The sequence below is a fragment of the Micromys minutus genome, assembly GCF_963924665.1.
Source record: "Micromys minutus genome assembly, chromosome: 11".
Classification (NCBI taxonomy): Eukaryota; Metazoa; Chordata; class Mammalia; order Rodentia; family Muridae; genus Micromys; species Micromys minutus.
Genome location: NC_137980.1, coordinates 17,971,518 through 17,998,285, shown reverse-complemented (window position 1 = coordinate 17,998,285; position 26,768 = coordinate 17,971,518). Strand labels below are relative to the sequence as shown.

At 42.9% G+C, this 26,768-nt stretch overlaps 1 protein-coding gene across 1 annotated transcript in view; it reads left to right on the top strand.

The window, feature by feature from the left end:
• The window catches only part of ANKDD1B (ankyrin repeat and death domain containing 1B), a gene marked incomplete at both ends in the record, with an annotated part of 49,135 nt that overhangs the window by 5,359 nt on the left and 17,008 nt on the right, over nt 1-26,768 (top strand). Inside the window, 7 exons of the mRNA XM_080924821.1 lie at nt 1,337-1,435; nt 6,771-6,869; nt 6,981-7,085; nt 14,231-14,329; nt 15,713-15,811; nt 17,702-17,800; nt 26,212-26,310. Of these exons, the coding sequence (XP_080780947.1) occupies nt 1,337-1,435; nt 6,771-6,869; nt 6,981-7,085; nt 14,231-14,329; nt 15,713-15,811; nt 17,702-17,800; nt 26,212-26,310 (699 nt within the window). The remainder of the gene's footprint in view (nt 1-1,336; nt 1,436-6,770; nt 6,870-6,980; nt 7,086-14,230; nt 14,330-15,712; nt 15,812-17,701; nt 17,801-26,211; nt 26,311-26,768) is intronic.

Here is a 26,768-nt window from a genome sequence, read left to right as displayed (position 1 = left end):
GATACATGCTTTAAAAAATATAAATGATATTGTTACACTCTTAGGCAAATGAAGTTTATTGGGAAGCTTATAGCCCAGATCTGACATGAAAGAATAAACTCTAGGTTGCAGACAATGTCAAGGTGATTTATGTTTGTTAAACACCATCAACTTAGCAAGCAAGAAAAGAAAACACTCATTTCAAACAATTCTCATATGTAAGTCATTACCTGTGTGAAACAAGAGTAGTCTGTTGGTGCCCAGGCATCTTTCCTGGAGAACTAAAACAGTACTCAGAACATGGGAACAGTGGCATGAATATCACTGATAAACAAAAAGTCTCTTGTGGAAAATGAGTAAATTGCTTGTGGCAACCCAGGAGCAAAATGTGGGTTTTCCTTCGAAGTAGATGTCAGGAGTTTGTTTTATCTCCCCTCTCCATTCTCTCACTTCCTCATCTCTCCTTCCCCCACTTCCTCTCTTCTTCCCCTTCCTTCCTCCTTTACTTTTTTCCCCCAGTTTCCTTCTTCCCTCCCTCCCTTCCTTCCCTTTCCCCTTCCTCCTTTCTTCTCTTCCTTCCAAACCAATTTATTTGCATCTATGCAAATTACAGGGTTTTTTCTTTTAATTATAGAAGAGGAATGCTAAACAAACTGCCCAAGGATTAAGAACCCCTGCTGCTCTTACCAAGGATTCCATTTCTTTCTCAGCCCCATAACCATTATAACTCCATTTCCATGAGATCAGAATTCTGGCCTCTTCAGGCACATGTGTTGTACACATATACACGCAGGCAAAACACTCGTACACATGAAGCTTAAAGTCTTTAAGAAATATAGAGAAGAAAGCAAAGAAATGAACTGAGACAGGAAACTCTGCTATGAATTATCAATATATTCTGGTATGCCTTAAATTCCAAGTTTCTCCAAACGCCATCTTGAATGCTTGGTAGCTGCACAGAACCACACAGTAGAAGCTGGTGAAATCTTTATGAAACGGGACTTAAGGACAGAACTCTGAGAGAGCCTACTCTTGAAGACTGGTACCCCAGCCTCTCTCTCTTTCTTCCTGGCTACTGCAAGGTGAACATCTTTGCTCTATCACATGTTTCCTGACACTTATGATTGAAGACCCTGACACCATGAGCCAAAAAAATCAGAATGTGAATAGTCGATAGGAAAGTGCTGGCCAAGTGAGAGACAGGAGACTGAGCCGGACATGATCACCAACCTGGGCTACAATGCTAGACTCATTGTCTCCTAAACAAAAAGAATACAAAAGAACCAGAGGATACAGGAATGGTAAAGGGGGTTGAGTATTAATCAGATAATCAAAGAAGCAAACTGTGTTTCCTCAGATGAACCGCACAGCCCTGCACTTTGCCGTGGGGAGGAATAATTTGTCTGCAGTGGATTTCTTACTGAGTCACAAAGCCAGGGTGGATGTTGCTGACAAGGTGAGCTCACATTCAATGGGTAGACTGAATCAGAGCATAACCTGCATATAGGAAGACTGATCAATACAGATGTCTTCATCTTGTGTGCACACTTCCACCCGCAGTGTGCGTTACTAAAAGGTCTTGAGAACTTTTGCTCTATGTGCTCTTTACACCTGGTAACTAATTGTTCGCTCATGACCTTTCAGATTGGGTTTTTACTTATTTTCCCATAGTGACCTGACTGCACTAGCTTCCCTTACTAATGTAAATTCTCCATATTATGGTTGCATTCATGAAAGATGGGACCTAATCAGTTCCACGAACCTTATCGTGAGTTTGCCCTGTTGACTTTGAGTCTAAATAAAAAGTATTAAAACCATGTGCTGGGCCAGACATGGGAACCAATCAGGGTGTTTATTTAATGCCATATCCCTTCTAATCCTATGGAAAAAGTATTAATGGACTATCCATTAATTTATAGATAAAGAGACTCAAATATTATGGTTCCATGGGAGTAAATATTTGGAAGATTAGAAGCCTCAGTTTACACCAGGTAGTCATCCCATTGGCCTTCCAGCAATCATAGACAGCATGTAGATTTGATAATTCTGGGAATCTTTCTTTGTGTCACTAATGAGGCCAGACACTTTTAGTTTATTGTCATGGTATTGGTGAGTAAGTAGATTGTTAAGTAACAACTCGGAACTAGAAATTATCACTGACTACACTCTTACTTTCTGAGTGTAATTAATTGTATAACAGCCATGAATTACCAGGGAGGGGTGTGGCTGCTGATTGGTCAATGGTAAGCATGTGATCACTGAGCTGACCCAACCTTAAAACAAAACAAAACAAACAAAATGCCTTACTTTGTGGCAAGGTCTTATTAAGTTGCTCAGACCAGCCTTGAACTCATTGTGTAATCCAGGCTGGCCTTGAATTTGTGATCTCAGACACATCCTCACTAGCCTGCCACATCCTCATCATGGCTGCGGAAATTAAGGTAGAAATTTGGCAAGGGCCTGCCAGGTATGCCCTAGCTGCATTACACTTCATAACAACCACTACCTTTAAACTGTAGAGCAAAGGGCCTTGGAGTACAGCTTAGCAGAAGTGTGATTAGGATGCATAAGGCCCGAGTACAGTTTCCAGCATCAGAGAGACTGAGACACAAAGACACAAAGAGAGACAGAGAGGGAAAGAGAGAGAGAGGAAGAGAGGGAGACGGAGAGACAGAGAACAGTGGTTTTGTTTATGGGTGTAGCCCAGTTTATCTATTTGCCATTTGAAGGATCTGAGGGTGATTTCCAGTTTGTTATTATTGTAAGTAGTTACCAGATCTGGGGAAGGACCCAGAGAGAACTCCAAGAAAACAGATGAGCTGTCTGCTGCACAATTGTGGAAACCTTGATTTGAATGTCTAGTACCCACGCAAGATGCCTGGCAAAGCCGTACACACCTATAACAACAATGTGGGGTGCAGAGTCACCAAGACGGGTGGACCTTGTTGCCTTCCTTTCTTCCAGCATAGCCAAAATGGTGAGCTCCAGGTCACCAAGAGACGCTACATAAAAAATAACGTTGAGAGCAATAAAGGAAAATGCCAGCAAACCACCTCAGACCTCCATATATGTGCGTGTGTATGTACACACAAAGTAAAGCCATTGTAAACATTTTGGCATGTTTTTTGCAAGCTTCCTCTCTTTGGTATGTGACACTGCCGGGTCAATGGGACATGTATGTGACTGAACACGGGCTGAGGACTTGGGAGACCCAGATATTTTCATCCTCACCAACAATGCAGGTCACGTTTGCTTCTCCCCCACATAGCTGCTGGCTGTTTCCTCCCTCCCTCTGGCCATCCTGCTCACAACTTAGGCGGCTCCCTGTTTTGATCTGTGTTTCTTCACTGGCAAAGGACGTCAAGTATGCGCTCACCTGTTGCCACTTACGGGCCATCATTTGCGAAATCTGCTTAGATGTTTTTTTAGTGCTGGATGTGGGAACCAGAGCTCACCGAATATAAACAGAGCCTCCTACCGCCAACCTGCATCCCCCAGCTAGATCTTTTGAACATTTCTGAGAACTAGGTTTGTTCATTCTTCTTATTTCCTTTTGAAGTATTCTTTTATTGTGGCATTTTGAGCATTCGTTACATACTCTGAGAGCGGGTCCCAGGTTAGGTGAACACTTCGCAGTATTTTATCTGCAGACTCTCTTTTTCAGTGCAAGCAGAGCAGAGGCTTCTAATGTTGATGAAGTAGAATTGTTGGTGTTTGTTTTGTTTTGAGACAGGGCCTCATCATATGATGCTGCCTGACCTGGAACTCGCTATGTAGACCAGGCTGGCCTTAACACAGAGCTTCTCCTGCCTCTCTCTATTTCTTGAGTGGTGGGAATTCAAGCAGAAGACAACTTGAGCTTCTGAAACCACAAATTCCGACTGGAGCCATTGTTCCTTAGAGGTGGTGAATTACTATGTACAGATGTACATTTCCCCCACAAAGTCTTCTGCTGTGGACTTGGTGAGCTCAAGCCCATGACATGGGTGACATTTGGTCATATGCCACCATGCCCACCTTACTGTCACTATTTTTAAAAAGGAGTCCTGATACTGATACTATGTATATGTAGGAATGATTTGCCTAACCATGACGAGTTTCTCATACTTTTAAGATTTATTTATTACGAGCACACAGTAGGTGTCTCCAAACATACCAGCAGAGGGTGTAGGATCCTGATATAGATGGTTGTGAGCCATCATGTGGTTGCTGGGAATTGAACTCAGGACCCCTGGAAGAGCAGTCAGTGCTCTTAACCACTGAGCCGTCTCTCCAGCCTTCATATTTCTCTTCTAAACGTTTTATAGTCTCATGCTTCTGTCTGGTTCTGGTGTAGCTATGGTTTCAGCATGTCCTCTGTAGTTCATGGAGCAGAAATAATGGCTGGAGCCACAGCACTGGGCTTTCAGATCTTTCGGAGATGAATAACGCGTTGCACTGCACCCGCATGAAAAGAATAATGTTTTCTCAGGGCAGGGTTCCTGATAAGATGAGTTCCCTGCCACGTGTTGTGACACAGCTCACCAAATAGGTGTCTAAGCCTCCAGTACCATGAGCTGAACCTGTTCTGCTCGTGTTGTTAATCACCCAGCTGTTATCACAGCTCATTACGGCAGCATAAATCAGATTAGGATTGCATCTAATTCCAAGTTCCGTCTTGCGTTGATTTTAGTTCAGAGCAGAACTGGGCTGAGGTGCTGTGCTCATTGCACAAGGGCGAGCAGGTTGTTACGACTTTTGAAACTTCAGTTTCCAAAAGTTTTGCAGTGTAGTTCAGATCTGTCCTCAGAGCCAGTCTTCACCTGGGCCATAATCTTCACCAGAGTTCAGCTCCCAAACTCTTGTCACAGTGTTAGGAGTCAATCTACATGCAGCCCATGACACAGTCCAGAAGGGTAGGCAACCTCCTTCTTGTCCACAATTCTGTGTCCTCCCTGTACACCTTCTGTGTTCTCCTCCACTTACACCACGCCCCAGATCCCCTAAGTTGTCAGGGACAAAGAAAGCAGCAAGGGAAGAATCTGTCACCTTCTCCTCCTCGGGGGCTTCCTTTTGTCCCTTCTTGTCTATGTCCTGGTCAAGAACCGAAACTGCCTCCAGTCTCTAGGAAAACAGCAAACAGCAGGAACCCTCTGTCCATGTCATTAGTGCTCCTGAGTTTTGGTTACCTTCCCCAGGCTGCCTGTTATGTTCTCTTTCCAGAATCCTCTGATAGATGGATTTTATCCAGACAGTTCAGCTCCTTTGGGTGGTAGAGACTGAGTGGAGGCACTTGCTCTCTGCAATCAGAGATTGTTAATAAATGATTGTTAGCTGCAATCATACTTTACAGAGCAGGACTATGTGGTAAGACAGTGTAGATAGATAGATAGATAGATAGATAGATAGATAGATAGATAGATAGATAGATAGATGATAGATAGATAAATAGATAGATAGATAGGTGGATAGATAGGTGGATGGATGGATAGATAGATAGATTTGGAGTACTGAATATAGCAGCAGTTAGCATGGGATGCTAAGTGAAGAGGTAAAATTGTGGTTAATGCACTTAAAGGACCTCAACCACTTATTATAAATCTCTGTTCTTGTAAAAGGAAAAGTCACTAAGTGTACTGTATGCTAGAATTTAAGTATGACATGCACAAAAAGTCTCTATACAGAGTGACAGCTGAGCTATAAGTTTGATAAAGCATGTGCATTTACTGCAGAGCTCCTCCGAAGTGTTTGTTGATGGATTGACGTTTGGGATCATAAGGCTCCTTGTTGTGAGGCAGCCTTGTGTGGCATGGAGTGTTCACTGGCATGCCTGGCCTTTGTTCTTTGGGTGTCAATGACACCTCTGACACATGACTATCCAACTATGCAATTCTCCCATACAGATGATCATATACACCTAGTTTACATTTCTCATTGATATAATTAACATCTCTCTCTCTCTCTCTCTCTCTCTCTCTCTCTCTCTCTCTCTCTCTCTGTGTGTGTGTGTGTGTCTGTGTGTGTGTGTGTGTCTGTGTGTGTGTAACTTTAGGTTCCAGAGATGAGTGGATGATTGTATTTTGATTTGATTTTGTTTTTAAAGTAGAGGAGATTTTTATTATAGGTGTAAAGGAGAAATCAGGCAGAGGGGAGAGACCAGGTTGAACATGCCCAGCAGACCTCACTGAACCATGAGAGGAGGAGGGGGAGCAAGAGAGGAGCCAAGAGCCAAGAGCGTATTTTGATTTTCAGTAGAACTGCCAGTTAGTTTAGACAGTAAAGTTTTTCACTTTTTCTGATAACTTATGGGGCCCCTCTTACTTGTGCACTTTTCTATAGTTTGTCTTTTGTTGTTAATGATGCTTAGTAAGAACATATCACATGTTAGAGATCCCCTTTTTTTAACTAATGATAGGGTTTTGAAAGTATTACTTGTTTAATTGGTTTATGTTCTATTTTCCCTCTTTAAACTCTAAATAGCGAGAGTTCACGTTATAGTCTGCATTTTTCCAAGAGTTATTTTTGTGCGTGTGTTACTGTGTATTGTATAATTTTTTTTTTTTTTTTTTTTTTTTTTTTTTTTACTCAACTGTGGTGCCGTCTTTCACTTTATTTTCTCTAGGTGGAGACCTACTCATGACAGTATTCCTTACACATCTCCCATAGAATTGCAACATCCCTTTTGTTACAAATGACATCACATACTTCTCAATTGTTCAGTAATCTCCTATTTAGGCTTTTGTCAGAGAGACAAAATGTTTGTGGTTTGTTGTCTAATGAGTTCTCTCTCTGCTTCTCTCTTCTTGGGGCAGCATGGCTTGACAGTAATTCACCTTGCAGCCTGGTCTGGAAGCTTCGAGATCATGCTCATGCTAGTTAAAGCTGGAGCAGACCAGAGAGCCAAAAGCCAGGTAGGTAAGTGGTTCCCCGGGGGCCTAAGCTCTCACCTCACCAGTGACAGGGCAGGAGGTCCTGGGGCTCTGAGGTCAGTACATTCACTCCTTCACTCTAACCCTCTTCAGGAAGGAATGAATGCCCTCCACTTGGCAGCTCAGAACAATAACCTGCATATTGTGGATTACCTCATTCAAGACTTGCACCTGCAGGACCTGAACGAGCCCAATGAGGTATGCCTGGGTACTCCCTATCTGCTCAGCTTCTTCTGCCTGGGTGGGGCTGCTAGAGCAGAAAGCACACACAGGCTTGGCCCTGGAGCCAGCTCCTCTCTCATCGACCATAGGCAGGAGGAAAGTGTTGCTGTTGGCAGTGGTCCAGGCTTCTGCATAGGGGGAGAAGAGGAATCAGAGAGACCACAGCCAGACTCCTTCCCTTTATACTCCCCCATCTTGGCCAGGGTTTAGACACTACCCACCTCCATCAGTATTCTAAATGTTTATTCTATGGTGCCTTCCCTTTTTAGAATATATTTGAACCAAAACTTTGCAGAGATCAACCATGGACTATAACGCTTACTATATTTGTCTAGGTATCATTTTAATTTTTTTGTAAGTGATTAATAAGACCAGCTTTATCTTATGACTATGTTTCAATGTGTTAGGCACGGAGGAAAGTGACTTATGTGTATTCCTTCAGGGACAGGCCTAGGGCCTTGTCTTAGTTTGAGTTTTATTGCTGTGACAAGGCACCATGACCAAGACAATTCTTACAAAGGAAAACACTTAATTTCGGCTGGCTTACAGTTTCAAGGGTTTAGTCCATTATCATTATGGTGGGAAGCATGGCAACGGGCAGATAGACATGGTGCTGGAGAAAGAGCTGAGAGTTCTCCATCTTCATCTGTAGGCAGCAGAAAGAGACTGTGTGTCCCCACAGAGACTCAATTCTAGACTCTGACAATAGAAGTTTTATGAGGAAGAGACCTTTAACACAAAATGGATTTAACTGGGCCTAAGAGAGTTTGGATAGAGCTCAGGGCGTGTGGGGTTTAGGGACCATCTCCTAGCTGTACAGCCCTAAAAAATCATCTAATGTCACCAGGGGAGAGAAATTAGAGTCAGGAGTTTGAGGCCAAGCAGTCTAAATGTTTGAATCTATAGGTCAGCTTCCATCTGTGATGAGAACCTAAGAAACAGTAATGTTGGGAAAGGAAGGTGTAGAAGGGAAACGGCAAAGGCTGCGTGTTGGTTGGAAACGGACAAGTTTGGTTATGCTTCTGTCGGCTGAGGATGTTGGGAGCATCTAAGAGCCTAACCGAATCTGAACAGGGAGGTCTTTGTAAGTCAGAAGCAGCCTCTTTGTGGGGAGGAGTGGTAGTCAACGGCAGAAGGGGGTTGAGAATACATCTGTTTTCTTGTTCAGGCATCCCTTAGTCTCCACAGGGAGTTAGGTCCAGGACTCCTCTTGGATGCTAAAGTGGGCAGAAGATCAAATCCATATATAAAATGGTGTAGTGCTTTACATAAGCTACACACAGCCTCTTGTGCCCTTTAAAACGTCCCTAAACTGCTGTTGGTACCTATTTCAACTATAATGCTGTGCAATCTATTAAAGCCTGTGGTTAAAAGAATGACAAAAAAAGTCTGTAAGTTCAGTAGATACGGGGTCCCCCCCCCCCTGGATATTTTGGATTGTGAGTAGTTTTATTCACCCGTGGATACAGGGGTCAAATGTATCTGCAAGGGCATTTAGCCAAAGCTATCAACCCTACTGTGTAAAGAGAACTCATCAGGCGTCCGTGCCCCGCCCATCTGAGCTACTTCACCAGCTCTGAGCATCCTTGATCTCCCAGCTCGCGTTCCAGCCCCACTTCACTCTGGGTTTCCCTTAAGCTGGTTGGGCTTCCCGTCAGGGGAAATGCTGTGGGGTGTGGATGTAGACAGGCACCGTGGAGCAGTGTTCCAAGGATTCCGAGGGTAAACAATGAGCCCGGTGGGACCACGGGTGCTGTTTTAGACCTTTTTTGTTGCATTTGGTGACTTCATGAACTTGAAGCTCCTCTGACTTGTTTACATGCCAAAAAAAAAAAAAAAATTAAACGCATCAAGTTAAAACATAGATGGTTAAACATATGAGCTAACAAAGGAAAAACAAGGAACAGGAACTCTGGACACTCCTTATTCTAGTTAAGGGCCAGGAAGCCTAGTGATCCGCTCCGGGCATGAGGCCCTGGGTCAGACACTTTTCTTGGACTTGTCTGGGAAGTTTTTCTGCCTTCCCAATGCAGGAGACCCCTTGAGGCTGCACTGGCTAGAAGCCCGCTTGAACGTAATTCAAATGGGTTGGGCTGTTTCTTTTCAAAAGTAATGACATGATAGGGAATTTTATGTTCAAAGATACATATGGTTCTGAAATTCCCATTGCTATTTTTGCCTAATCGTATGTACCTCGGCAAGGACAAAAATGTACATCTTATAATTTACACTGTACTGTCACGTCATCCTTCCCTAAGGCACTTCCATATTTAAAAGAGACAAAGTATATGGAACATTCTGTTTTGTGTAACACGGCTTATACATTTTTTTTTCTTGGTAACATCCATAAAGGGCATCCAAAGTTCAAAGACTTAGCTCTTCTGCTGGAAAGCGAGATGCCTCATCTGTGAAAACTCAGTCTCCTGGAACTGCTCATGTCTTAGGCCCTCTTGGGGTGTGGACCCTGTGTCATTTTGTTGAACTGTATAAAAATGTAAAGTTTTGCAGCAACCCAGGGTAAAAAGAGATGGGCCATCTCAAAACTGAACAGACCTCTACTCCTAATGGAGAAATGTTTGTCCTTGCTACAGTTTAAAGGAGATCAATGGCTTCAGTCTTGCAGGAGCTTAATCCCTGGAGTCACGTGCTAATGACATTGAGCCAACTGTGGGATTACAAAGTGGGGCCTCTGGGAAATGGTTGGGATGGAAATTCCACGGCTGAAACCTGATGGTTTTATAATGAGAGGGAGAGACAAGACACAGCCGCTGTCTCTTATTTTGAGACTCTTGCAATGTTCCCAGAGTCTGAAAGCAAGAAGGCCTTTCCTAGATGTGGGCCTATACCTTCCTTTCTAGAACCATGAGCCAAATAAACTTCTTTAACTTTATAAAGTAGCCTACCTTTGGTATAGTAATGAAGAAGCAACCCGGATATATATATATATATATATATATATGTGTGTGTGTGTGTGTGTGTGTGTGTGTGTGTGTGTGTATTATGATTTCATGTATATATATATATATATATATATATATATATATATATATATATATATATATATATATATATTAGAAGTATAGTCCCAAAGCTGATAAATATATATTAGAATTCTTTCTGTTACAAGTAACAGAAATTCATCCTAATCTGGGCTGAGAATAATAAAGATACTTGATAATTTATGAATGAAGTCTTCGAGGGTATCTCTTACTGGTTTCAGACATGGTGGGTCCAGCTTTTCTTTCTTTCTGCAACTGTCGGCTGACTTTCACTGCCTCTAGTCCTCCCTAGGCTCCGGGTATGGTGAGAGGGTGCCTGTCCACAGCTTCCAGTTTCTACCCTTATGGATTTCTGACCCAAAGACAAAAAGTCCTTTCCTATCCAAGCTCAGACACGGGTGCCACAAGCAATTCTGTTTGAATCATATGCTCAGTTCTAAACCATCACCATGACCAACGTGAGTAATGTGAGCACTTTCCACAACAGGAGGCAACCAGGAAAAGCCTAGCAGTTGGCAGCACTGAACGCAACATGTAGCATAGTATGAAAAGGCACGATGACTAGCGGGCTACGGTCCCTACAGCCAAGTAGGTGGTGCCAAATGTGCCCTGTGATGATGCTATGGACCAGAAAGCTAAGATCTCCTCGTGGTTCTCAACCTTCCTGATGCTTCGGTCCTTTACTAGAGCTCCTCGTGGCATGGTGACCCCCAACCACAAAGTTATTTTGTTGCTACTTCATAACTGTAATTTTGCTTATGTTATGAATTGTAATGTAAACATTTTTGGAGGTAAAGGTTTACCCAAGGGGCAGTGTCCCACAGGTTGAGAACCACTGCTTTTCTCAGGTCTGGGCATAAAGCTCTCTTGGTAGAGACTTTAAAAACATGCACGAAGAAGCCCTGGGTCAGGCTCCAGCAGTAGAAAAATAAAGTCCACTAAGGAAAGACACTGGAGATTATGATCTTCCTTGTCAACTTGATCAGAATGAGAGGCATCTAAGAGACTGAATCCAGGAGTTCAAGTTCAAAAGGCCCTCAGCCTTTTGTATCCCTTTGTGCTGCTTCCCACCGCTCCAGCCTCTGCCTACCAAGTGCCAAAGAGTCATCCTCGCCGATGACTTCACAGTAAATATTAGGGAAAATAAATCCGAGGCTGACTCTTACTGGCCTGGTATGGTGGCTGGCCAACTCAATGGTGTTGTCCTTGGAGAAAGAAGCAGGAGGCTTAGAGTTTTAAGAGATGCATCAAAATGGTCTAAGGGCCATGTTCCAGAGGGAAAGATTCAGGGCAGACATCAGGTAATGAGCAGATATCAGGTAATAGGTGTTTCTTATCTCCTAATACAATACATTAGTAGTACTTTCAAAGGCAGCCTTGTCTTTTCTTGTCTCCACACAATCACTCTAAGTAGTGCCCCTGTGCTATCTCTGCCACTGCATTACTATACGAGCACATTCTTATGTGCCTTTCTTCCCTGGAGGACTCCTCTCTACTGTTCTTGGTCACTCCATTACTTAGCACAATCTCTCTCTCTCTCTCTCTCTCTCTCTCTCTCTCTCTCTCTCTGTGTGTGTGTGTGTGTGTGTGTGTGTGTGTGTGAAGCATGCATGTGTGTGATAAAATTGTTGATACATGAGTGCTATAGACTATATGACATTTGTGGTGGTTTGAATAAGAATGACCCCAATAGACTCATAGATTTGAATACTTGGCCACCAGGGATTGGGAGCATTAGGAGGTGAGGCCTTGTTGGAGTAGATGTATCCTCGTTGAAGCGAGTGCATCACTAGGGGTAGGCTTTAGGGTTTCAAATGCTTAAGCCAGGTCCAGTGTCTGACTCTTCTTGCTGCCTGCCTGTGCGGGTGTGGGACTCTCAGCTCTCCTCTGGCACCATGCCTGCCTTCCATGTGTCCTGCCAAGCATCCCACCATGATAATAATGTCCTAAACCTCTGAACTGTAAGCAAACCCTGTGGTTTGCTGTTTAAGAAGTTGTCATGGTCATGGGGTCTCTTTGCAGCAATAGAACTAAGACATTATTTTCATCTAGCATGTAATCAATGGGCTCGTTTCTCCTTTCCTGATTTCATGTTATTCACACCATGACACACACACCCAAGAGAACAGTGTAAAAATAAACAAAGATTTACTATCACTTGTGATTTCAGAGATTTTACTCATCCTGTCAGGAAGCATGTGGCTTCACCATGGTGGCCAGGAAGCACATCTGAGCATAGTAGGACAGAGCTGGCACTGTCCCAAGGGCAGGTCCTTAGTGACCAGCATCCTTCAACCAGACCTTCCACAGTTCTGTCGCCTCCAGTAATCTATTCGAAGTTTAAATTCATCAGTGAATTAAACCATTCATTAGGTCAAAGCCCTCAGTCTCAAATCTTGCCTGGAGACACCATCACAGACACTCCTAGAGGTGTGTCCAAGTCATCTCACCGTCCAACCAAGTTGACAAATAAGATTCACCCCTGCGTGCTGTTTGCATGACTCTTCATCTGCTGTTGTCATCTGTGGATATTGGTTGTAAGTCACATACAGTGACTATCAGTCCGTCATTTTCAAGTGGACTAGATTTTTATCCTTCAACCATAACTCAACTTGCAAGCAGAAAACCGTGGCTTCAGACAATCTGTTCCTTCCCTTTCCCCTTGGTGGTTTCCTGAGAATAAGGAAGGCAATTGGATCTTCAAGTTTTGAAGGGCTGGAGCTGTAGGTCTTGTGGACAATATATGTGGCCTAAGAACCATAAATTATGTGAACTCTTTGCTGCTAGTTTCTTTCCCTGGTTTCTACACATTCACAGACACAGATCCCAACAGGGCTGATCTGAGCAGATGTTTTCCATTTTGTGTTAGGCACTGGACTATTTTAGCCTGTCTCTTTTCCCTTTTCCTTCCTTATAGGCAATCAGTGGTGTTGATCTTTTAGTTAAATGCCATTAGCTAGCGATTAGCTGACAGATTCAGAATGCCATTTATAGAATCTTGTGCCCTCGCTAAGCCTTCAGTTAGCAACACTAAGCCAAGTTCCCTTTCTTTTAGTTGAAGAAAATTCATCTTAAGCAGTTTGTCATCCAGTTTCCTTTTCCTTTTGTTCCAAAAATACCTTGAGTTGAAAAATTAAGTTTTCTGTGCATTTTTTTTTTTTTTTTTTTACTTTTTCTTGATGATATCTTGGCTACTGCAAATGCAGTGTCTGTCACCAACAGGAAAACTTGGAGAAAACACTATTATTCAAACCATCTGTGTTGAATAATCAGATATAAACACCTGTCTTCCCTGGAGTTGCTGGATGCTTCTGCTTTATTTTTCCTTTCCATGTCAAGTAGACCGACACTCAACAGCTTTCTGATTGCTTGGAAATACGTCACCCAGTGAATACTGCCTCAGATTTTGATTGCACAGGGGCTGGAGAGATGGCTCAGTGGTTAAGAACACTTGCTACTCTTGCAGAGGACCTGGGTTCAGTTCTTAGCACCAACGTGGAGGCTCACAAACTGTTTTCAACTCTAGTTTCAGGGGATCCAATGGCCTCTTCTGGTTTCTGAGGGCATCATGCATGCACACGGTACACATATCCACTCAGGTTTATGTTTACGCACCGTAACTAAGAATAAATACATCTTTAAAATTAAAGTAGAATTCAGCTAGACAAATGGATCTGAATGAGAGTCATATGTGTTGAGCACTGAAGAATTTCTGTGTCATGTGCTTTTCTTGGTAAGACAGAGTGATGCTCAGACGCTTCAAACAGGATTTGGCACAAGATAATTTCTCAGTAACTGGTTGAATGGAAGAAGTGCTTTTCCATTCAGGAATTCTTGCTACTTTTGCAACGACATCTGATCGCCAGGCTGTGGTGGGATGCTCTGGAGGACCTCTAATGAACCCTGTGTCCATAAAACTGATTCAGTGTTGGTGTGGGGTTCCTCACAGTTCTGATGACAACCCAGAACTGGATGTGGCTTAGGTTCAGAGAACTGTTCATTCCCTTCCCGTGAGAAGGGCCCAGATATGACCATCTTAGCTGCCCTGTCACTTAAGCTTGTCAGTTCTCCCAACTGTCTGCTAAGTATGTGATCAGTGTAGAATCCACGATTGATTTTCAGAGAGGAAGAAAACCATTTCTTCTGGCAGCTGAGAGGGGCCACGTTGAAATGATCGAAAAGCTTATCTTCCTTAATCTCCATACTTCAGAAAAGGACGAGGTGAGTTGGACTTCGATTTTTGTTTTGTTTTCACTGAGGACAAGGAAGAGTTACAGGTGGTGTGGTGATTAGCAGTCAGTGTGCAGATCCCGAGACAGGTTGTTTCTGGTCCACAGTAGAGTTCTTAAATTGCTACGACTGAGAGAATCATGGTAAAATGCATCCACTTTTGCTGTAGATTGTCATGATTGGTGGACGGGGCTTTGTTTTGAGACAAGGTCTATGTCCATCCTCAGCCTTCTTAACGCTGTGACCCTTTACTACAGTTCCTCATGTTGTGGGGACCCCCCAGTCATAAAATTATTTTTATTGTTACTTCTTTTTTTGTTGTTGTTTCGGTTTTTATGTGTGTGCTTGTTTTTTTGTTTCTGTTGTTGCTGTTGACGTTACTTCCTATCTATAATTCTGCTATTATGAATTGGGATGTAAGTAGCTCATATGCAGACTATCTGATATGCAGCTCTGTGAAAGGGTTGTTCAACCCCCAAAGGGGTCATGCAGTCCACAGGTTCATGCTGCAATATGTAGCCCTGGCTGGTCCTGGAGATTAGGCTGGCCTTGAACTCACAGAGATCCTCCTGCCTCTGCTTTCTCAGTGCTGAGATTAAAGGTGGGTGCCACCATGCCTAGCTATGATTGGTAGCTTTTGCTCCATAAATGTTTTGAAATTCGTTTCCTTCGTGTATTTTTCTATTTCGTGTTCAGTTTGACTCTTCTAACCCAGAAGATGGTGAACTGGCCTCACAGTTACTTATAATGCAGTTTTTTGAAATGAAGGACCCACTCCTGATAAAGCCAGCCCTCTCCTTTTCTTTCTTGAGGACTGCTGAAGATTTGGCCCCACATAAACTGTGAAGGGAAACCCTACAAGGTGGCCATCTGTATGGACATCTTTGAGGACTTCCTTGAGGGAAATTTCCTGACATGGAATTACAGGCCTAAGAGTTTTGCACCATAAATCTTTTAATATTTGTTATATATGTAAGAGAACAGCTCAGGTTGATTTTTATCGCTGCACCCCACCATAGGCTAGGTCCAATTATTTTCTGTTGTTCTTTACTTTATTATTATTATTATTATTATTATTATTATTATTATTATTATTATTATTATTATTATTATTATTTTGCTAGAAAATCGGTACAAAGTTCAAGCAAGAATGTTTTTTTCCCCTCCCTACTTGTTCAAATAGCCAAGGCTTTTTATTTAAAACTTAAATGCCCGATAAGCCTTAGTTAAAAACCAGGTACTATCGATACTCTGCACTGTAACTTTAGCCAAAGAAAAAGCTTCCCGAAGCTATGTTGTGCCCTGGTGTTGGGGGCTGGGGAGGGGGTGTTCCTCAGTACAGGCAGTTTCCCCTGGAATGAATCTCTGTTGCAGGACGGGAACACGGCCTTACACTTGGCTGCGATGTGTGGCCACACCCCAGCAGTGCAAGTGCTACTAACTCAGTGGTCAGAAGTGAATGAGGGCAATGAGGTATGTAGCTGTGCATTGCAACTGGGCATTGGACTTAAGGGGCAGGACTAGAGGTGCCTTCTAGGACAGGACAGGAAATCAAAGGCCTGCCACTGGTGTAAAATGCTGAAGAGTCCTGGTTTGTTTCCTTTCAAGTATTCTTGGACAGGGCATCTGTTAATTCCCTACAAAGCTACTTGTAAGAACAAGAGAGGAGGGAACCACACCAAAGAACACTGTCTTCCAGACACACAGGAGATGGTGGCAGCACACACAGGGCCTACACAGGTTTAAGACAGATGGGGGTCCCAGCGCTGAGAGGGAGAAGTCTAACCAAGGGGCTGTCTTCAACTGACCACTGCTTGCAAAGGAAAAATTAGTTGTCTCCAGTGGACTCTCACTGGATATAAAAACACACTTAAAGGGTAGATCCCTCTCTCAGCAGTAGATGGCCAACACAAAATAGCTCTGTTTTTTGTTTTGTTTTTTAACAAAATCTCAAATCATTCAATTTTACCAAAGACAACTCGACTCAGGAGCCACAGGGTGAAAGTCGGCTAGCTCAGAGAGGCAGAGAAAGCACCCAGCTGACCTTCATCCTCAGCCAGTGTTCCAAAAGAAAAACTCTCTTCCACACTGTCTCCCAAACCCCTCCAACTGAGTGTCCCTCCCTCCTGCTTCCTGTGTGACTCTCTATCTTCTTGACTTCCTCTTATTCTCTATGGTTCTTTTCTATGTTCACTCCCAGTCAACTGGTTGCTTGCTCCACCTCTTGACCTATTGTTGACTTAGTCCTGTTTATAACAAACGGAAAACTCTTGTACTAAAGGTGCGTGCCAGGGCTGAGCCACACCAAGACTAGAAACAGGTTTTTCCACTAAACAACACAATCTCCAGTTTCACAGTGTGATCAAATATCTTGCAACAGAACTCATGTTTTTTTGTCTCATGTGGCTTTGTTTGAGTATTTTTTTGTCTGACTGGTTTTTGCTTGTATATTATGGTTTCAGACTTTTGTGGTTTTATGGGTTTTGTTTGTGTGTGTGTCTCTCTCTCTCTCTTTTTAATTCTGCTTTTTGTTTGCCTGTTCATTTTCTACAGGAGGGGGCATGGGGGTAGGTGAGTTGGGAGACAGGGACATCTGGGGAGAGTTGAGGGATGAGAACCTGTGATCAGAATATATTGTAGGAATAAAAATAGCTTTTTGATTAAAAAAAAAAAAAACAAGAAAAAGCCATTTGATTACAGAGTAAATATGTGTTTTTACACTAGAAGACAAGAAAGACATTCAGGAAAACATACAGTATTGGGCTACATTTGATTATAGCTGTATATTCCCTGTGCCATGTAAATCGATTTCAGAAATCAAAGCCTTCACAGGGGAGGTGATACGCCATCTCAATTTTGCCATTCCAATGGACTTTGGCAGAGAAAGTTGGCTTTTGTTGTTGCTGGTGGTGATAGTGGTGTTGATTTTTCTGGTGTATGTGTTGAGACACACACACACACACACACACACACACACACACACACACCTGCATAAAAGACATGGTGTACCCTGGGACTGAGCTGGTCAGGAGAACAGACAGGCTAGCTGGGCTGAGTAGGCTAAGATAGGAGAAGATGAAAGGCTCTGGTCATCAGCTGTTTTATTAATTAATTAATTAATTAATTGTTATCCTAATGAGGATAACATGGATCCTGACCTTCTAGGATTATTACATGATTTGACTGTACCAAAGTGTATGGTCTTGGCAGTATATATATGTTGGCTCATGAATGCTAAGTAGTGGTAATGACAACAACAAAAAGAATCATGCATAACAGGTCCTAGAAGTCTGCTGTTTCTCAAAGTATTGTTTATTCCATGCCAAGGGGAAATTAATTTTAGCTTCCTTTTCTTTTCCTCAGAATGGAGAAACCCCATTCATGTTGGCTGTTGTGGGAGGTCATGAACAATGCAGTCGACTGCTCCTGGAGGGAGGAAGTGATATCAACATTCCAAACAAAGTAGGAATCTAGGCTGTGGTCAACCAAACAGTGGGAGAATGGATTAGAATATTTTTGGGGACTCTGGTGCTTAATTGATGGTTTGCTGGGGTTTTATAGAATTAAAATTTCAGTATGTTCTCTTTTCCATAAGAATGAATGTTCATACCGATAGCCTCTATTAATGTCTCTTTGGAAGCAATGCCACATTTCCAATTCATTTGGGGAAGGCTGAACATGAGACAGAGGAGCAAGGACCTGTCACAGCAAGATGGCATTGTTGACAGCAAATACTAAAGAAGAGAAAAGTTTGCTGTGTGAAAGCTCCATGGGTCACCTTGGGCCTGAAGAAGGCAGGATGTTGTCTGCCCCTAAATATAAAATACTTCTGTATTTAATCGTGGTGCTAACAAACGTTGAAACTTTCAAGGCTATGTCTTAGTCCTGTCCCATTGCTGTAAAGAGACACCGTGGACAAGGCAGTTTATAGAAGAAAGCATTTAATTGGGGGTTTGCTTACAGTTTCAGAGGGTGAGTCTATGAGTATTATAGAGGGCAGCAGGTAGGTATGGTGCTGGGTCAGTGACTAGGCTTACATCCTGATCTGAGCCAGCAGGCAAAGACTAAGAATGGGCCTTGTAGATTTATGTTAGGGTGATATCTGATTGGACAGTAGAGAGGTAGGCGGAGAAAGGATAGGAAAACAGAAGAGGAGGGATATAGGAAGAGAAGCAAGTTGGAGCTAGATCCAGGTGGACTTAACTGGTGATAGGTAGATAGAAATATTTTAAGGGTTTCTGTAGGTCATTTTCTCTCACATAGAAGGGCAGTTTGTGTCTTTGTCCATTGGTTGTAATCTTATTGTATAGAGGGATTGAGGATTGAGAATTGAATATATAAACCTGCATGAAAAGTTACCGGGCTTTGGAGTAATGTTTGTGCGGGGTGGTAGTAGAAAGAAACATGCGGGGCTGTTCACCAGCAGGGTTGGTAGAGTGAACCATCTGGGAAAGAAATCCCCAGGGGAGGAGAAGGCGGCTTGTGAACCGAGTGACTGAGTCTGTGTGTTCAGCTCTATACTAAAGTGGCGCCGTGGAGTGAGACCTTGAGGGCCAATGAAGAGATAAGCCATTCATTTTTAATATTTACTGCAGCAGGGCCTGGCATGCCTTCTGGGTCTCAGAGCCCACTCCCAGTGACACACCTCCTCCAACATGGCCACACCTACTAGTTCTTCCTAAATAGTCCATCAGTTGGGAATCAAACATTCAACTATATGGGCCCATGGGGGCCATTCTTATTCAAGCCACCACAACTACATTACTAGCTTCACTTTTATAGATCGAGAGTCTATAATCTAGAACGAGCAAGAAGCTAATCATATCATAATGGCTAAGCATAGATTCAAATGTATGCTGGTAGCTGTGTCTCCAAATGGGCACCACATCCTCCTGGTTAATATCAAATTGCAATGAAAATAATTCATGGCGGAAAATGCAAATGGTACCCAAAACAGTAGATGATGAAAAAGGGTCTCGCTCCAACTCTACAGTTCATTTCTGTTCCTCAGAACTCAGGTCATTGTTGTTGACTTAGCCTCCCAGGAAGTTTCCACTCGTTTGGAAAGTGTGGCTACATGGAACATTCACTAACAGCCGCACACTTTCTGGTTTCCGAGACTCTGTACTTTGCTGTTGCTCTTATTTTAATCTCTGTATGAGCACAGCACGCGAACAAGTCTTTTACCAAAGATATGGAGCCCCAAATGGTAATGTCTTCTACCCTTGTGTATTGCTGCCACGAGTAGATCCTTCTGAAAAACAATCTGTTACTGTTGTTTCCCTCAGGATGGGAAATTATAATGAGAGAATAATCTAAAAGGAGGGGGAAAAATCTAAGTCCTTCCTTAACATAGACGCTGATGTTACCATCAGTGGCCAGAGAGAAGCCATACAACTTACAAGTGCTGTGAATTACAAAAGGCAGCCAGGTAAGAATTTGTCGAATTTATCAAATTGAAAAAAAAATATGATGCCATTAAAAATTATAATGCACAGAACTGCATGTAGAAACAACATTCCTACATATAAAACAAATCTTAAGAAAATTAAAATGAAAAAAATCTGACGAATATATTACAAAATATAAAATGTTTACTGTAGACCACTAATTAAAAGTAGTATAATAAATGGTAACAAATAGTTATATTTATGTAGATATTGACAAGTGCCTTAAGAGAGAATATAAATCAAAAATAGTGAGTTACTGCTCAGTGATGTTGCAAGGTTATCTGTGCAACAAACAAACATAGAGTAAGAATTCAGAATATGTCGGCTGCAGAGATGGTTCCGGAGAGAAGAGCACTGTCTGCTCTTCCAGAGGACTCCAGTTCCCACAACCCACACCAGGCAGTGCATAGTCATCTGTAACTCCAGTTTTAGCGGTATTCTACCTCTTGCTCCTGCAGGCACCCATACGCGGACATAGTTATATACCTATATCCAAAAATATATGTAAAGGTAGATCCTTAAAAAGAGAGATAAAAAGTTCAAGATGCAAAAATCTGCCGTGTTCCCCAAGACCATCCACTAAATGTCCTTGGGATGCCCTCCCTGCTGAGCAGGGCTCTGAGACTCACTCCTTGGTCTGAACCTCCGTACTTCTTACATTAGCTAATTCTGCCTCTGTCGGGATTTGGCTTTGCAGTGATTTTCACATGCAAACGCTCACATTCGCCCCATCTAGAACAGCAAACTCCTGTTATCCTCCATCTTTGAGTAAGAGCCTGAGCTGGTGGGAGTTGTCAGAAGTCCACATCCAGCTCCTACCTGAGCACTTGTTTGAATAGGTTTGTTTCTCCCAAATCGCTGAGGAGTTTAATCCCCAAAGCCTTGAGAGAGCAATACCGAGGGCAGAAAGATAATCCAACCATGGTATTTGAGGTACAGCCTTTGGAAGGTGATTAGTTCACTGGGGTGGAGCCCTGTGATTGACTGATTGTATCCTGGTAAGTTTATAAGAAGAGGAAAAAAGACCCCGTGGACAGAGATGCACACCATAGCATAGTGATATGGTACAGCCTAGAGTCCTGCCCCTGAGCCCACTCCATCAGATGTGGTCTTCCTTTTACACAACTGAAAAAAGTAAGCCTCATTTCCTTATAAATTAGCATACCTCAAGTACTTTGTGATAGTAATGAAAACTTAACACAAGTTCTAGAGGTTTTGGCCTTTGTTCATTAGCAGAGTTCCTAGGTAAATAATCCTAGCACCCATTGTAGTCCAGAACTTTCCCATTTATCTCAGAGAAGACTCCCAGGAGATGACCCGTGGTTTGGACCTCACTTTGCTTTCACACCTGTAGAGATGCGTTGAGTCACACACAAACACCTTACTTTGCTGTTACACCAACCTCTGGCCTCTAGAAAGTGTCTTCCTTGTTCTCTTGTATCTCCCTGTCACTAAGGAGAGAGAGAGTACACAGCTGAGTCATTTCCAAGGTCATAATTGGAGTAAGATCATGGATTTGGCTGTAAGCAGTTTTACTCCATTTGTGCTAGATGGAGAGACTGCCCAGGGTGGGCCATAGGCTGTCCTCAGCATCATATCAGGTGCCATAGTCCCCAGAATGACTTTTGTAGACCATAAAAACTCAAGCTTCTGGAAGCCTTATGTCATATCTTATTAAATGTATTTAAATACCCCATACACTTTTAATATATATTACCAACATTACTCTAAGTGGGTTTATTTTTATTTTTATTTTTAATCATTTGGCTGCAGTAAACTTCATCTAACTTTTACACGATTGATTTCTTAGAACACTGTGTATATACTTGGGGATTTTCAGGAGGTTAAAAAAAAGGAAAACTGTAAGTCATTTACAAATGTAATGAATATTTTATGATATTACATTTAACAATCAATGAAGTAGGAACGTGTCAATTAAATATTTATTCACTTCAATTTTGTGGCTTTCTTTTGGTACCTCGAAACTAATAATTATTATTTTTTCTTAAGTTTTACACGTTTCTAGGGGCTGGAGAGGTGGCTCAGAAGAACACTGGCTGTTCTTCCAGAGGACTGGTGTTTGATTCTCAACACCCACATAGTGGCTCATAACTATAGATCCAGTTCCAGGGGATCTGGTCTCCATGGGAACCAGGGATAAACATAGTGTACAGGCATACATGCAGGCAAAGCACACATACACAGGAAATAAAATAGTTGCACATGTCTCTTTATTTCTTATAAAACCCATAGGCCATGCACATTGTGCTTGTATGGGTGGGTAGAAGGTTACAAAGCCCTACAGTTTCTACCACAGAACACTGGCTTTGAGTTCTTTAGACATTAGTTTCTTAAATCAGAAACCAATGGCCTCAGACCTTCCCAGGGTCACCTCTGTCATTCTAATCTCGGTCTAAATGTCACCTTACCTCAAAATGCATTCTTGGTCATTCAATACAACATACCTCGTCGGCTTTTTCTGTCTTGGTTTACTTTATGGTTTTGTTTTGCTTTCCAGTTGGGATTTCTCTGTGTAACACTGACTGTCCTGGAGTTAGGTCTGTAGACCAGGCTGGCCTCGAACTTACAGAGATACAAACCTAGCTCTGCCTCACAAGTGCTGGGATTAAAGGTGTATGCCACCATGGCTCTTTAAGTTTCCATTGTAGCTGACAACAACCAGGCAGTGTTTTTTTCTTGGTAACACCAAGAATCTGTCAAATAGAGTTTACTCTAAAGCTACTGATATACCAACTACCAGTTCACCAAGCCATGGATCAATCTGTTGTCTACCCTCCTGGAATCTTATATCAGGCATCTAGTAGATATGATTCCAAATATATCCTCCTGACACAGTTTGTCACATAATGAGTGCTTGATCATGTTTGTGGAATGAATAAAGTGCTATTTATTTCTCCAGAAGTATTGTGACTTAAAGGAAAGAGGTAGGAGGGGATCTCATGCTCTGAGATGCCACATCTCGGTCCAACAAACCTGTGAACACGTGGTTATATGGCAAGATCAGCTCATTCCTATGAGATTATAAGAGTCTTATGTGATCATAAGAGTCTGTTAAAGTGAAGGGGGGAACAGGAAGGACCAACTGAACACCACTAGATTTTGAAGATGGAGAGAGGGAGTCATAAGCCAATGTATTTGGGCATCTGAAAACCAGTTCTCTCAGCAGCCTTCAGAATAGAATTTGGCTCAATGAAACACATATCAGATTACCTGGCATGATGATACTTTAAAGATTTATTTATTTATTATATATGAGTACACTGTAGCTGTCTTCAGACATACCAGAAGAGGGCATCAGATCTCATTACAGATAGTTGCGAGCCACCATGTGGTTGCTGGGATTTGAACTCAGCATCTCTGGAAGAGCAGTCAGTGCTCTTAACCGCTAAGCCATCTCTCTAGCCCATGATGATACTTTAAAAACATTTTTAATGATTCACCAGTCAACTTTAATAATTAATCTCTTTTTTTAAAAAAAAAAAGATGTATTTTTAAAATTCACTTTACATCCTGATCACAGCCTTCCTTCCTTCTCTCCTCCCATTTCTATCCTTACAAACCCTTCCCCCATTGCCCCCTCTAGACCAAGCTGCACATTTGCTACAGATGTGTAGGGGGCCCAGGTCTGAGTTTGTTTTTCAGACACTAAGTTTGTAGCAGCAACTTGTAAAGAAGCAGTAAAGAAAACAAATGTAGGTGGCTATACTGTTTCTCCAGATGGAGATAAACAGGCCTGTACTGGTGACCCTTCTAAGCCAGGCCACACAGCCTTCAGCACCAGTCCATGCTCGCTTTCAGTTGGCCACTGCCATTACCCTCTGTTTAGCTAATCTATTGCTTCACAACAAACAAGCAAGGCTCTGTGGCTTAATGCACCCGTGTGGTGTTACCTCTCACGGTGTGTCAATCTCAACATACAAGAGTCTCTGAGGATTAAGTTTGTGGACAATGCAATGTTGTCATAGGTCATGTGTATGACCTATAAGCTTGTTCAAGAACATCATGGCCAAAGGACAATTTTAAGATCAAGACTGAGGAGGTTTAGTTACAATATTTAAAATAAAATTGTTGACCATCTGGATTAATAGCAAGATTCTTGGGTCCGTGATTCAACGGGAAGTTGCTAGGCTGATATCCTTGCGGCTGTAATGTTTCTTTAAGATTTATTTTTAACTTTCATATGCATGTATATGTATGTGTGCATGTTTGACAAGGTACATATATGTGAGTGCAACTGTACGTGGATGCCAAAAAAAGATGTCAGATCTCTGGAGCTGGACTTACAGGCATTGTGAGCCACCTGCATAGGTGCTGGGAACGAAACTCAAATCCTCTGTAAGAGCAGAATGTGCTCTCAAGAGCTGAGACATTTTCCCCCTGCTTCCAGGATTTTTGTTTTCAGTAGTCTGATTTCCTTTTGTGCAAGAATGTTGTCCTGAGAGTCTTTTGTAAATAATTTTTTTTGTGGTGGTTTGAAAGAGAATGGCTCCCATAGGTTCATATGTTTGAATACTTAGTCCCCAGGTGGTGGGACTGTTTGGGAAGGATTGGGAGGTGTGGCTTGTTGTAAGACATTAGGGGTGGGCTTTGAGGTTTCAAAAACCCATACCTTTCCCAGTCATCTCTCTCTCTCTGCCATATGGTTGTTGCTTCAACACATAAGCCCTCAGCTACAGCTTCAGTGCTATGTCTGCCTACCTGCTGTGATGACCAGGGACTCACCTTCTGAAATCTTAAGCCAATAAACTCTTCTGTGAGTTGCCTTGGTAACAGTGTCTTGTCACAGCAATAGAAAGTAACTAGGGCAACTCTCATCATTAGTTATATGTACACCAGAGCCCTCTTCTAGAACCTCCTGGTATCATTTATTCATTTATTTGGACTGACCAAAAGGAATTCTATTTTGATTCTGAAAACGTTCACAGTGGGCTATTCTGAGATAATCCTTCTTGGTGTGTGTTTTTACAACCTAGTTAGAGGTTGACTAGGGTTTTGGTCACGTAATGTTTTATTTGAACTAGATAGCCAAGATGGCTTATGCACGTCCTTGGAAGTTGTTGCCAGCTCTCAGCTGGGAGGTCACCTGGAGCACAGGTGGCCTCTATATCAGGGTCACCCTTGGATAGCTTGACACCTGGCCCTAAGAGGCAGTGCTACAAGCATCGGAAGCAGGAAAGCAAGGGACGGAAAGTGGCTAGGTGGCTTGGGGCCCTGCCTGGAACAGACTCATTATTTCTGCCATATCCATTAGTCAAAGCAGTTGCAGGTCCACCTAGACTTGAGGGAGTAAAGAATGAGTCCTAGCTGTTAATAGAGGAGTGGCAAATAGGTCAGGGGACACTAACTCAGCCACTTGGAGGGAAGCAGTTCTCAGAAATGCCCTTATCCGGAGGACCTGAATAGATTTTGTGGCAACCTTATAACCAACCATCATTACTGCACTGGCTTATGTTGTCGGTTCTCACAGTAGGCTGCCTGGAGACTAACTGGAGGCTAAGCAAGAGTAGGGCACACTTCTGAGCTGAGCACTGCTTAGCTCAGGTGCCAAGTGAGGGTGCTTAGGTCCTGGAGAGTGGCCAGGGGCAGTAGATGTGAGTGATTGAGAGTTGTGCAAGGAATCGGGTAAAAGGACCAAAAAAAGTAACACTTTGCATAGGTGGAGTTCCTGCTAAGCATGGCAGCCATTTCTGCCAAGAGGAGAGCCTGGGATAAACGGAGGAAGGAGACAGAAGCCACTGAGGTCATTTGTGGGCTTTGTTCTTTGTGTTTTCATTTGGGGCTTTTCTGAGGTCAATGCCAGTCACTTAACTCAAGGAAAGTATCTGCCGGGGACCACAGTGGTTCTGGGAGCAGGATTTTAACTCATGTGTGCCTGAGTCATAACGTCTCAGGGTCTTAGGTGAGGCTGCTGTGCTGATGATGTTGATGATGACGACGCTGACAACGCCGATGCCGACAACATCAGTTGCTGGGTGACTTAAGCAGGAAGCATTTATTTCTGGTAGTTGGAAACTGGAAACAGAGCCTGGGTGCTAACTGTCAGGTTCTACCAGCTTCCCTGGCAGCCATTTGTTATGCCTCCCCATGACTGAAAGAGGAGCCCTGACCTTTCTTACAACAGCAGGGACCCCTTCATGAGGGCTCCGCCCCCACAACATCTCCACGTCCTGATGTGACCGCTTCCACATCTCATCTCAATAGGGTAAGTTCTGGAGAACCAGACAGGTCACGTGACACGGCAGTAGAAGACACGTCGGAATGGTAGACTTTAGACTGATCAGAACACGTCGGATTTCCTTCTTTGAATGGTTGTACTATTTCGTTCTACACACTTTACCAAATACGAAACAGCACGCATATCGTAATGGGGTCCCCCCTCCCCCATCTGTTCATTCATTGCAGCTCAATGTCAGCGCTTTGCAGATGGCGATCCGGAACGGCCACACAGCCCTAGTCAACTTTCTTCTCAGCAAGAACGCCGATTTGCAGCAGCAGAAGGAAGTGAGTCCAATCAACGCGGGCTTGGGTGCTGGGGCTGTGAAGCTGATTGCACGAGTGCCCCTGGCAGAGACACACTGGGGATGGGATATTTCACAAGGAAGGGATTCTTTTTGGGGGTAACATTGGCTGTTTTTTTGTTTTAAATCTTAATCATGGGAAATAAAATCCAGGCGGTCAAATTTTAGAAAGTCACTGAGGCCCCTGCACAAAGCAAAATCTTTGTTTTTAAAATCATCAGATTGGCTACTGTAAGTCTCTAAGTCTCAGGTGTCTGGGGTGCCTTCAGTAGGACTCTCAGGTCTGGGAAACGCTGGCTTCTGCTGCGGCTGCCACCACTTGGGGATGTTAAGAAAATGGATCATTCCCCTGTCTCAGAATGATCTTATGGTTTTTGTTTTGTTTTGTTTTGTTTTTCAAAGTCAATCCTTTTTTACTGATTGAGGTTTTTCTGGAGTTTG